The 13,311-nt window shown below is 42.2% G+C and overlaps 2 protein-coding genes across 4 annotated transcripts in view; one reads left to right on the top strand and one right to left on the bottom strand.

The window, feature by feature from the left end:
* The window catches only part of LOC148813946 (homer protein homolog 3), a 38,302-nt gene extending 36,220 nt beyond the window's left edge, over positions 1 to 2,082 (bottom strand). For 2 of the 3 annotated variants that reach the window (XM_088907344.1, XM_088907342.1), the window contains exon 1: positions 1,539 to 2,059. In XM_088907344.1, the coding sequence (XP_088763470.1) occupies positions 1,539 to 1,543 (5 nt within the window). In that variant the 5' untranslated portion in view covers positions 1,544 to 2,059. Of the gene's footprint in view, positions 1 to 1,538 lie in introns of all 3 variants that reach the window. The other variant, XM_088907343.1, reaches the window with a different exon arrangement.
* A 5,356-nt stretch (positions 2,083 to 7,438) lies between these two features.
* Positions 7,439 to 13,183, top strand: ddx49 (DEAD-box helicase 49). The gene is made up of 13 exons (XM_088907351.1): positions 7,439 to 7,697; positions 8,139 to 8,262; positions 8,963 to 9,048; positions 9,158 to 9,279; positions 9,574 to 9,761; positions 10,469 to 10,609; positions 10,715 to 10,790; positions 11,033 to 11,109; positions 11,289 to 11,390; positions 11,477 to 11,547; positions 11,839 to 11,927; positions 12,115 to 12,186; positions 12,463 to 13,183. Exons 1-13 carry the CDS (start codon positions 7,583 to 7,585, stop codon positions 12,601 to 12,603), a joined length of 1,404 nt encoding a protein of 467 aa, XP_088763477.1. The 5' UTR covers positions 7,439 to 7,582; the 3' UTR covers positions 12,604 to 13,183.
* Positions 13,184 to 13,311: the final 128 nt, after the last annotated feature.

Genomic DNA, 13,311 nt, shown 5'->3' on the forward strand with positions numbered 1-13,311 from the left:
GGAACAATAGAGACGACACCTGATGCAGCTACTGAAAACATTTTCTGAGAATTTCAGAAGATCGTCTGATTAGGTGAAACAGTTCTCTTTATTTAAGAGCGCTGGCCCTAACTGGAGAATATTCCTTTGGCATAAAGGCAACACAAGAGGAGTCCCACTGTGTTGCTCCAGTGCGTGACTAATCACACCCACCCGTGTTATACTGAAAGTACTGCCTTGTACACAAGAAAGTGAGCCTACTTATATCAAGCCAGTTGTGCGTTTGTGGACGGAGCACATTTCCTCCACATATCCGTGCAGTTACATGCAAGTTATCATGAAAGATCCTTTCCAAAACTGTCTCACTTTCGTACATTGCAACAGCACCTACGATCCAATTACACAATTCGCTGCTACTATTAAATGTTACTAATCGCCGATGGTGTCGTCACTTTAGAACGCAACACGATGCTTCCGAACAGCACGGCGAAATCGTCTCTGCCACGTGGCTTACAGTGGCTTTAATAGTCGAAAACACTCGCGATAGGACAGGGCAACCCACGCAGAACTGTCTCCCGTGGAATCCTGGAGATCGCGAAAGGTCACGGCGGAGCTCTCAGGCTTTCTGCTGGCGTACGCGTCCTCGCTCAGGCGTCTTTCCAGTCAGATCACCTGGAGTGAAGGTTCTGCGCCCGAGTTGTGTTTCATTAAATATGAATGTGCAGCTCTGTGTTCCCACGCTCTGAAGACGCGAAGTTTTCCCAGCAGAGGTTTCTTTTTAAGCACTTAAGCAGAATAACTTGAGGGCGACATAAATACTGTAGGTTTTTCAGCTGTCTTGCAACATAGTAGGAGGGCGTTCCTCCAACCTTTATGCTGCTTTTAAATCCTGTCCCCTTATCCCTCCTACATTTTACTAGCTTCCCCGATTTAAAGCGTATATTTCGAAATAAATGATCCATACTCACATGCCCCGTTAACTGCATACAGTACGTGTTTAGGTCTGGCGCTGGGGGGAGGGGGTAATTATTTAAAAGCATGCCCAGGTCCCAAGCTTTCATTTTAGCACTTTGTTTATTAGTTTCATACCGGTAAAATCAAGGGGGGGGGTCCACCACTGACAGCCACAGCATGACTGTCCTGCTTCAAAGTTTGTTTGTGTTTTAAGAAAGTTAAAAATCAGACCCAGCCACGGTCGCAGCGGTTTTTAAAGACTAATCCAGCAACACGAGAGGAATTCTTTCGTAAACGCCGCCAAGGGCAACGTGTCAAGATACGTTTTGAAGCTAGCTCATAGAAAAGCACTTTCCCCCCCCCCCAAAAGAAATTAATCCAATTCGAGGAAAACAAATATGAACTGATACTCTCTGTGCATTGCTGGTATTCATCATTCCGCGAAGAGACACTGGAAGAAGGCTATGTTCTTAAACATCAGTTTATTTATAAATATCCACATAGAAGCAATGTGGTCAATGTAGCGCCATCCTTAACTTTTCCCTCATTCTGCTATTAACAACATTTTTTTTTTAGTTTTAAAAAATAATAACAACATAACTCACCCCATTTCGTTTTTACTCCTGTGTAGATTTTGTTTTTATGTCAATGCTGTGCAGTCCCGTTTTCTAGCTGGTCATGAGAGGGTTTTTAGTCAGGCTTTCCCGTTCTTTTGTCTACGGATCCGGATGCTTCTTAAATTTCCACCGGAATTTCACTGCATGAAAAGAGGGGTGAGTTCTTGGCTGTGCTTGCCCCCGGAATCAAGCTCTGCATGAATCGCCAATTATGAGTATTTTCAGAAGGAAAAAAATGTTCTCAAACGTTGTATTTGCAAGTTCGGAAGGTGCTTCGTCCTGTACTGCAGTCCTTTTGTCTCTCAGAGTCTGTACTGCTAAGTTCCTCTTTTTCTTCGTTCTGCACTCCGCTAACCAAATGCTTTAACACTCATGTTCTGTATTTCAGCTTCCCGCGTTGCAATAGTCTACAAACGAGTTTATTCTTGCGTTTGTTTAATGACGACTGTCAAACCTTCGGGCTAGCTCTACTTTTCTGCGGGCTCATGGTGTCTTCCAGTCTTGAGAACACTGCCACAATCCCATTCTGGATGGTAGTTCTTGCTCCAGTTAGGTTTTAAACCATCTTGTTCGCCACCTGCTGGTTACACGCGGAATGACACATCGCTTAAAGCTGTCGAACCTCGTTTTTGTTTTAAAAAAACTCCCCTCTGTGCTTTCTGCAGGTCTGAACGCCCCCGCTCCCTTTTTTTTAAAGAGCTGTCGTTTATTTAAACCACAGGTGCACCATTCCGTTCCTCTAGTGTCCAGAATCCAGCAGGTTTTCTGGGTCCTTTTAAATCCTCAGTAGATCTTCGAAAAGAGTTAAACTGGTCCAGTGAAACTAACGATTAGGCCAATTAGGTCATTCAGAGCAGAGTGGGATATAATCTGGAGACACTGCGACGTGCCAGGAATGGAGCTGTGAACCACTGATTTCAATTTCTTTGGGGACGTAACTTGCAGATGAAAACATTACATATATGGACTCATATAGGATACTATTACAGAAGTTTTAAAACTCTTGGACTTCACCGTATCAGTGTCATAGCAGAAAGCCATCCTCTCTGTGACATGCAAACAGTCTGTAGCACAACTCTTATTGTGATTATTGTGCACCTCAGATATCTTGTCAATGGGATGTGGATATCAAAGCTGAGAGTAATGCAGTAGTAACCCATCTCAATTAAGAGCATATATCACAAAATAGTGTATTACACCTTATAAACTAGAGCTGGCAGCATAGACGCTGCTGAGAGCAGTGGATTCCTAATTAGGCATTTATTTTCCTCCATAGTGACTCTGTGCGTGGATTTCTTTCCACTTGGCTTTAATGAATGTGTGTCACCTAGGTGATGTCTTTTATATCCAGATGAGCAGCTGTCCTGCACTGGTGTAAGATCCTGTCAGATCTCAGAAGCTCTGTAAGGTCAGTAAAGGAAACAAGAGAGAGATGACTGAAACAGAAAATACAAAAACTCATGCTAACATGCAGTTGATGAGGGGGGCATGCTGTAAGAGGCACTGCTTTGGATATGAAAGGTCAAACTGAGCTCCACACAGCAGATGGTGAGTCAGCTCAGGTATTGACCCTTCATGTCGCAGCTCATTGCTGTGCAATTAAATGAACTCAGATCTGCCCTGTTTTAGAGTGAATTGTGATCAGAGATGTTAGCAGACACTGTGTCACCTGATCTCGTCAGATCTCAGGAGCTAATCGAGGCTGGGCCTGGGATAGAAAACCTCCAAGGAAATCGGGTTGCTGCCACTGCAAGTGGTTCTGGTGGACCGGTAGGTGGCGCTCTTTGCTCTGTCAGAATTTCTAAACCAATTTCTCGGTACAGTGACTGAGATAGGAGGTGCCTTCATTTGGTTGTGATGTTAAACCAAGGTACTGACAGCTTGATCACGAGAGATCATCTGGCACTTTTTGAGTGGGTAACTGGTGTGATGCTTAAATTCTTCAAATGTCCAGGCTTGCACAATCTAGAGCTCTCTCTTAACTCAGCTCACGTCTGCTCCTGATCTGCTGGTTAGTGGGGTTGCTGGTGCAGAGGGGCTCCCATGTGTCGATGAAGTGGATCCCCTCCTGAATGGAAAGTGCTTTGGGATCCTTTGACATGAAGTGTTAACAGGACTCACAGACGCTGTTCTTATCTTCCGCTTTAATGAGGGCAAAATGAAACCCATTTTTCATCCCTCCGACAGCAGAGCAGCTGAAGCGACCGGAGGAAAGCGAGAAAGCCTCTCTTTCTTCAAGCGCCCTGGCTCTGCGGGTGATTTCATTCGTCTTCTGCGTGCCGGTGCTGTCAGCCCCCCTTTCAGGACTCCGACACCCCCAAACCCACACGGCAGCTCAATTCAAGCAAGCTGCCCGTCAGACTTCGGAAACGTGACAAGTCCAAAACCTGGCATAAACGTGGAAGATTACCAGATAAAAATCCCCCACAATATGCTTCTTCTGGTTTACTGAGGGAGCGTTTGTTCTACTTTGAAGTGATCTATCCGTATACACAGCTGTGGTCTATAAAACTTGAAGCCAAATACTGTATATAAGTGAAATCCTAAGACAATGATGCTGCACAAACTGCCAAATTTGGCATTTTTTTGTATTTTTCACATCCCCTTTTTTCTCAGTTAACACTGTCAAGTCTTTTCAGAAGCTTGTCTTTCTTGTTGTTGGTTTGAACAACAGGTTAATAGGACAAAGACTTGGAAACACAAGATTAAAATAATAATTAATGTGAAAGGACACTCACATGTGCTCTCTACAACTTGTGCCATATAACTAAATACCAGTTTCAGACTGCAAACTGCAAACTAACTGGGTCTCATAGCATTAAGCATAACATGTGAACATCAATCCCAAGTAGACACTGTATTAGCCAGGAGTCTGGCTCAATCCCTCCATTTTCAGATTTATTCCTGGCTTTCCCAAGTAAATTTTCTGAACGCAAATATCATACCAGACAGGCAGGGAAAGTGCCACATGCAGGCATTAAAAAAGTCCCTATTCTTCAGCAGCTATGAAAGCTGGCTATATCCAGGTCTGGGGATAATGCTGTGTGTCTCATTATAAACCTGTCTTTCTAACGGATTAAATACAAACCGATTTTTCTCAACATGTTGTGTCCTTAAACCACCTGACAAGAAAAAACAGTGTTGCGCAGAGGTCCTCACTTCTGATGAGAGCTGGGGAGATCTCTCTCACACTAGCCTGTGACTTGACTGCGCTGTGAAGACTGGTTTCGTGAAGATCCCAGAAGCGCAGCGTGAGTTTACATGGTGGAAAGGTACCCCGATTGTTCACATCACCATTCTGAAGGAATCTTGAAAAGAAAATAGCATTATCCGTGTGAAATATAGATTAATAATACAGAAGCAGACAAAGATATGTAGTGTATTTAGCGTGGAAATCTATGCTGATGTTCTATTTTCCTCTCTGAAGGTGGCAGTACTTGAGTTAATGCCCTAGATTTGAACTCAGTCATTATATACTCTTGAGATAACACTGTAAAAATGCCATTCGTTGTTTGTATTATGAGTGTTGTAACAGCTGTTCTTTCGCTCCTCAGGGAAACTCCGATTCAGCATAGAGCATTTTAAACGTGCTGCAGTATAATGTAATAAACACCGGCGAGTTTGCTAGCTGTACTTTTCTAAACAACGCTCGGAATAAATGCCCTCTAAACATGGCGTAATCGGCGTTCAATTAAAAAAAAAGAAAGAAAGGGAAATCTATAGTTTATTCTCAAAGGATAAACAACAGCTGTCAACCAGCTGCAGTTTTATTTTCCTGTGGAGACCTTCAAATATGTTTTTTCCTTGTAGCCAGAAGTAAAATGCATTTTTAGTAGATCAGTACAGGCGGAGAAAATCAAAAGATATGGTTAACAGTCTCTGTCTCTGAGAATGGAGGAAATGAGTTTCAGACAGGATTTGGGATCGAGTGACCACGCCTCCCTAAACGTCCTCCAATCAGACCGCTACAGGTCGACACACCTTCTAACACGCTGCCCCTCCCACCTCCTTATTAGGCTGAGCAGAGGCGTGTTTATAATGAAGGCGGGGTTGAGGAGATAGCAGTATTGCTTTATTTCATACAAGCTTCTTAAACGAATTTTGCTTTTTTAACTATGAATTCCTACTTTTCAGTAACATTCTCGAAACGTAATAGTGAAGATTACTAGCATGTCTATCTGTCCCTTAACACATCCTTAACATTTGGCTTTTAATCATGAAAAACGTGTCCAGTACTATTATAATTTCTTGAGAAGTAAAAAGTCACATTTTGCAGTTCTACACAATGCATGGAGTGGCTCCAAAAAGCCTTTTCAGTTTAATAGCACTGACCGTGACAGAGGCCTGGCAGCAGTATTTACAAGTGATGCTTTCAAATACGTTCCCTGTAATTACAGGTTTACAACATAAAGAAAAGTTTGTTAATTCTGGATGACTGAGAAACGGTTGATATGCAAAATGTGCTGTTTGCGCATTCACCACCCCTACAAAACCCATTTTCCAGGACAGCTCATAATTTTTAAGATACCAGTAAGGCAAACAACACTTTCTCTCATTTAAATCCTTTGCTGCCCTCTATTGATTACAAATGCATCCAGATTTTACTTTTCCCAGAATAAAAATCACTTTTAATTAAGCGGTCAGATGTATTAGATTACTAAACATAAACTCTGAAAAACATACCTATTTTATACATATGTTGAAAGTATTTTGAGTACCACTCACAACCACTAAAAATTGATTGGGGGTGTTATTATCCAATGATCAATAAACTTTATTAGTCACTGCATGCTTTGCTAAAAAAAATGCAGTGTTTACTACTTCTATAAGAAGAATGAAAATTGAACTTAGTCTGTTTACAATTACAAACCAAATAATTCCTTACACTTATACAGCACTTTGGACACTCCACTCAAAACACTTCACAGACCCCACACATCAGCCATCAGTGGGAAGGATAACGGAGCAATGAAGCTAATTCATAGATGGGGATTGTTAGGAGGCCATGATTGGTAAAGGGCAGGGGGAAATGTGGCCATGACACCAGGGTTCACATCTTTGCTCTTTTAAAAAAGAGACCCTGGAATTGTTCATGACCACAGAGAGTCAGAACTTTGGTTTAACATCTCATCTGAAGGACAGCACCTTTTTTACAGTATAGTGTCCCCATCACTATACTGGGGCATAAGGACCCACACAGACCGCAGGGTGAGCACCCCCTACTGGTCTCACTAACACCTCTTCCAGCAGCAGCCTTACCTTTTCCAGGAGTTTCCCATCCAGGTACTGACCAGGCTCACACCTACTGAGCTTCAGTGGGCTGCCAGCTGTGAATTGCAGGGTGATAGAGCTACTACCAGATAACAGAGTCACTCCACTGGCCAATGTGTACAACATGTATATTATTACTATAGACGTAATATGGAGAAAGAACATTTATTTATAATTAATCTGTTAGTAGTACTGGATAAATATATTCACAAAAATGGTCTAAGGCTACTTCTCATTTAATGCTTATAAGATGAAAATGCAATGTTACTTAAACTTCATTAAAACTTGAAAAATAACAAGGCAAAAAAACCCAGCTGATGTATGAAAAAAATTTAACTTTTTGTGTTCTGATTTGTAATAACTTCTGGCAGTGCATTGTTTTGTTTTTTTCGTTCACTGTTTTTTAAGATCCCTTTCTTTTTTATATTATGTTCAATAAAGTTGGGGGAAAATTCTATTAATTTGACTATTTTCAGATCATTTGACATTGCGCTATCCATATATTATCGTAATATATTCATCATACAGTAGAATACAGCTGCAGCTGTGTCAATAGACTTCACCTTTAACCCTGGCTGCACGTCTTCCGTAACACAGCGTGGCGTGTCGTCACCGTCACGTAGAAGACGTGCGCCCGGGGTTCGACAACACGCGTGCTCATTTTGTAAAGGCTTGGTTCCTGCGCGCTACTTAGAGATCTGACATCTATAGGTTGGGAAAGGTCCCATTCGTAGTGAAATCTTAGAGGAGGAAGAAAGAAGATGTCGGAATTTTCGTCGCTCGGGTTGTCGGACTGGTTAGTTCAGCAGTGCAAGCAGATGGGTATCAACAAACCCACTCCGGTTCAACAGAGCTGCGTGCCTGCGATTTTGGAAGGTGAGGTGGTGCTGTAGTCCGGTACTTTCACTCGATTGGTTCGGTTTAGAACTTATTGCGAAGAAATCATAAAATATTATCCGTCCTCAAGATATTACCACGGCCATCGTTAATGAAAGCTGTTCAGACTGGGCGATATTTGAGCCTGTTTCCGTCTGTATAGAGAGAGATTTCAACTTCGGGCTAGACAGTTCCTCCTGCATCGCGACTGTTCAGTTGATTCATCTGGTTGTTGTAGTATATTGAATTATCAACTTCACTCAGCTTGAACTATATGTGACGCGAACCATAGACGTTGGCTGAGCTGTGATTATGTTGTACGTATACAAATCTTACAGCTGATGGAAACTCTTTAAATGCTCCTCTCCGAGAAGGCGTGTGGTCTATGTACTGAAACTCTCCTATCCGGCAGGGCCGTGACTGAATTTGTTTTGCCCGCAGGCCGCGACTGTATGGGTTGTGCGAAGACCGGGAGCGGTAAGACGGCTGCATTTGTGCTGCCGGTGCTCCAGAAACTCTCGGAAGACCCCTATGGCATCTTCTGCCTGGTGCTCACTCCCACCCGGTACGCAGTGTCAATACCAGCCCTGGTGGTGGAAGGCTACAGTCCCGCCGCGCTTACTGGCCTCCCTTAAATCACCAGTTCGTCACGACATGGAACATGAGCAGTGAATTCGTGACTACGCCTTTAACATAACTCCTGGTCCCAGACCCGCTGCAGGATCGATAGATAACTGATTTGGTCCACTTCAGTGCCTGACTGGTTCAGTTAAGCCATTCGGGAGCTCATGGGAGCTTCCTGGGACTAGGAGCGAGGAGCAGTCGGTTTGTGCAGACGAATCGGGCAAATGTGTCGGTTCTGCCCTGGTGTGGAAACGTTCTGCCTGTTAGGACTTGAAATGACACCTTGAGCTCACTGTACCAAGGTTCGGTACTACTCAAGCAATAAAACATAGCAGCTTATCACATTGCAAAATGTAACCTCATGTATGAGCTGTTGTGTTTCAATATATGTACTGTACTATATATATATATCATACATTCACCGCTGTTTCATTGATGCATATAAACCTTGCTCTGCAGACTCCTATGTTATGAAGCAGTTATGCAAAATATACATCCAAATGACCTTATCCAGATGTGATGTCTTTTGGAACACATGCAAGGCATAGAGAACCTGAACTTAATCCCAGACTGTTTTTTTTTAAACTTTTGATTGCTTTTCCTGAATTTTATTTTTGGTGACACCTGTGTGTGTTTTACAGAGAACTGGCTTATCAGATTGCTGAGCAGTTCAGGGTATTGGGAAAACCACTTGGTTTGAGGGACTGTATCGTCGTTGGAGGAATGGGTACGGTATTTTGAGGCAACTTAGAATCACACTAAATTCTGTTTTCCTCGGGAGTGAGGTATCGGACAGGAAAATGGACTCACACTCCCCCTCCCTTGTTGGTCTGTAGACATGGTAGCACAAGCGCTGGAGCTGTCCAAGAAGCCACACGTCGTCGTGGCGACTCCTGGGCGACTGGCCGATCACATCAGGAGTTCCAACACTTTCAGCATAAACAAAATCCGCTTCCTGGTGAGGTCACGTGCTTTTCCCGACGACATTCCTATCACACAGGCTGCTTCAGAGCCACAGAGAAAACGGGAATGGAGAGGGGAGGGTTCAGAAAAGTCTGGATTTCCCCAAGCAGATGGCAGGAAAAGCTTGATCCAAGTAGAAAGGAAACACAGGTGTAATGTAGGCTGGTGACAAGTTCTATAACTCCACAGTGTTCAGGAAGATTTCCGAATAACATGCTGCAGACCACCTTGAAAAGTAAGGTCTTAGGTTCAGTTGCATGCTGGATTTAAATTTCTGCCCTTCTCCCAGATTTTGGATGAAGCCGATCGTCTCCTAGAACAGGGCTGCACTGATTTTACCAAGGACCTGGAAGTGATTCTGGGGGCTGTTCCCGCCCAGAGACAGACCCTCCTGTTCAGCGCCACGCTGACTGACACGCTGCAGGAGCTCAAGAGGATTGCCATGAACCGGCCGTTCTTCTGGGAAAGCAAGTCTGAGTAAGAGCTGTGTTCTGTTCCAGCTGTGGCCATTGCTCAGGGCAGGACAAGGCTTGCACTGGATAATAGCAGAGAGAGGCAGTCACTTGCATATACTGTGTGTGATCATTCATTTAGTGTGAATATTTTATCATCGGTTCTAGAAAAAACTGATAACAACAAAAGCAGATGGCTGTGGATGATTGGTATAAATGTGGTTTGTAGTGAAGCAGAGTTTAAAGAAAATAAGTCTGCTGGTGACTGAATCCAATGTGGATGTTTTTTTAATGAAAAGCAAAAGAATTGAGAATGAGAGTTTTGGGTTTGTTCTCCTTGCAAATTGAACACTTTTTAGTTTTACAATTTTACTCAGGTTAAAGGGTGAAGGATGAGTATTGCTATCATACAGATAAAGGAATTGTATAGCCAGTCCAGGATAGGCAGCTGTTATTTTTTTTAAAACCTCCCAAGGGTTTGATGACCCTCTCATTCAGAAGTTCCAGGATGATCACAACGCTTGGTCCATTGCCCACTGGGTTTCGGTGTCTTGTCCCCAGCTGGGATTCGATCGCTGTCTCTCTGGCATATCTCAGCCCCAAGCTATGTAAGACAGGTGCAGAGAAGCGCAGCACAGTACTAGACCAGCTAATCGATACAGGGGACCTTTCTGCTATCTCCATCTGACGCGTGAATGAACCTCTTGTGTGTGTGTGCGCCTGCTCTGGCAGGGTGCGGACAGTGGAGGAACTGGACCAGAGGTACATTCTCACCCCCGAGAAGGTCAAAGACGCCTACCTGGTCCATCTCATTCAGAAGTTCCAGGATGATCACGAAGATTGGTCCATTATGATCTTCACCAGCACGTGCAAGTAAGCCTCCACCTGCTTTTCCATATTGAGCTTGCAATGTCGGAATGGATCCATGAGCAACTGCTAGCTCTAACCTGTGTCCATGTGTGCATGTTTGTTTTATAGAAACTGTCAAATCTTGAACATGATGCTCCGAGAATTTAAATTCCCCTCCGTTGCACTCCATTCAATGATGAAACAGGTAACATACAGGAGAAACTGTATAGTTGGTTTTTTTTTTTTACCCAGAACAATAATGATGTTCTTGTATAAAAAAAAAAATCTACATTTCTTAGTTGTTGTAATTGTTGGTTGATCGGGTATACCTTTCCTTGGAAACTCCAATAACAAATGTTTTTCAGTCTTGAGGGGAATAATTAAAACACTGCCCTGGACAACACAGTATTCTCTGGTGTGTAACTGTTCCAATCCTTGCATTTTTAGAAGCAAAGGTTTGCTAATCTAGCGAAGTTCAAGTCCAGTGTCTTCAAGATCCTAATTGCAACTGATGTAGCTTCCAGGTAGGATGAAGGATTTATCAATTGTTTTTCTGATTTATATTTTGGTTAATTTGACCTTTTAGACTTAAACTCACCTCTATCAGCATGTGCATAATACCTGTTGCGATATCTGTAATACTCATACTGCTTTTAACAGCTTTGTAATATTTTGGAAATAATTTTCATTCTGATATTGCTAGGGGTCTGGACATCCCTACCGTCCAAGTGGTCATCAATCATAACACACCGGGCCTTCCCAAGACTTACATCCACCGAGTTGGGCGGACAGCCCGCGCAGGCAAGTCATGTCAACGTGCTGGGGGCACCGTCGGCGTGCTTGTGAAAAACCCAGCCGAAGACAACACTGTTCCTTTCTTCCCGCAGGCAGGAACGGTGTTGCCATTACACTGGTCACACAGTACGACATTCACCTTGTCCACGCCGTCGAGGAGCAAATCCGTACGTTTCCAATCCCGCATTTTTATAAGCTGATCAAGTCCCCGTTGTGGTTTGTAGAGATCACAGGAAGCTTCATTTTAAGCTAAGTCTGTCATGTAGTAATTTAAGAGTGAAAAGGCGAGCCTGTTACAAAGGGCAATAGTTTGAAAACGTGAAACTAGATTTTTTTTTGTATGAAGGCTTTTTTAAATCAATTTTTTTAATTGAACTGAATCCCACTTTTACGCTTTGCATGGCGATTTTGTATTAACACCACTTAGAAGTGATTATGGTGTTTTCTTCTCTCTTTAGAAACCAAGCTGAAGGAATTTTCTGTGAAGGAGAGTGAAGTATTGAATATCCTTACCCAGGTTAACGTGACAAGAAGGGAATGCGAAATTGTAAGTTTTTGCTTCAGTTTGTTTTCAAGCAAGAATATTCATCACCAATGCGTTGCATAGCAGATTTGTGTTCTGTGCCCATGTGTTTGAATTTGTCCTTTCTTCCTGTGAAATTTGTTTAAAACATTTGCTAAAAGGGGCAGAATCCCACATTAGCATAATGAGCACTTTTTTCCATCTTTCACAGAAACTGGAGTCAACAGATTTTGATGAGAAGAAGGAAATAAACAAAAGGAAACAGCTGATTTTGGAAGGAAAGGTGCGTATGAAACCAATTTTATACAACAGCTCAACGTGTTCTGCTTTAAGAAAGTTCAAAAAGAAGCTGAACTCTTGCATGATAGCCTGTTTTGCAATTCTGTTCAGGTTACTGTTGAGAACTTTAGTGATGGCTTTTACTTTTCAAAGCTTGTGCTTGATAAAAGACTTAAATGTTTACTGATCTGTCTAAAGAATTGGTAGGTATTTATAAATCCTGTAGACTTTTTAAATAAAAATGGTAAAATTGTACCTTTTCATCATTTGCTTGTTGTAGGACCCTGATCTGGAAGCAAAAAGAAAAGCTGAACTGGAGAAGATCAGGAAAGACAAGAAGTTGTTCAAGGCCAAAATCCAGAAGAAGCAAGACATGCTGAAGAAGAAAAAACAACAGAAGCAAGCAACAAAACATACCTGATGCTTTTTTACAAGAATAGCTTTGTACACAGACCTCCGTTCAAAAGCAGTAGCACCTCCAGACCTCAAGGAGTGCCTGTATGGACACTATGAAATTTCATGGCAGACATGAAGATAGTGTGGGTAATTGAATGTGTGAATCAGTTTTCTTGAATTAACACATGCAGACATGTCATTGTGCACACAAAACAATCGACAGTCCCTGGAACCAGTTTTGCCTTAAAGCTTTGATTAAGATAATATAATAGTCCTCTACCCAAATTAATAATATTTATACTGCATAAGTCTTTATGATCTTGTAAAAATGAAAACTTTTGAAGATCAGGGTTTTAAAAGGAGATGTTAAGTTTCTTGTATCACACTCATAGGTTGCTATAAAAATGTGAACTGTTTGGAGAAGTAACTCCACTTGGTCCTAACTTTTACTGTTACCCTAAATAACACCCGCTGTATACTTAACTGTTCTTAAGAACAAAAGTTATAAATCAGAAGAAGCCTTTTGTCAAAGAAAGCAAATCATGTTTACTACAGGCTTGTTGTATACAGTTAGTAAAAATAAAGAGCAGGTACAGTTTGTCAAATAGTCGCCCTAGCTTGGAATCATTGAAAAAAGACTAATGAAACTGACAGAAATATGGAATGGAATGATAGCCGCTTTTCACGAGGGAACACAAGCTTTGTTTTCAACTACTTTGAAACAAAATACAGT

This window comes from Atractosteus spatula, chromosome 28, assembly GCF_055471065.1.
Source record: "Atractosteus spatula isolate fAtrSpa1 chromosome 28, fAtrSpa1.hap1, whole genome shotgun sequence".
NCBI lineage: Eukaryota > Metazoa > Chordata > Actinopteri > Semionotiformes > Lepisosteidae > Atractosteus > Atractosteus spatula.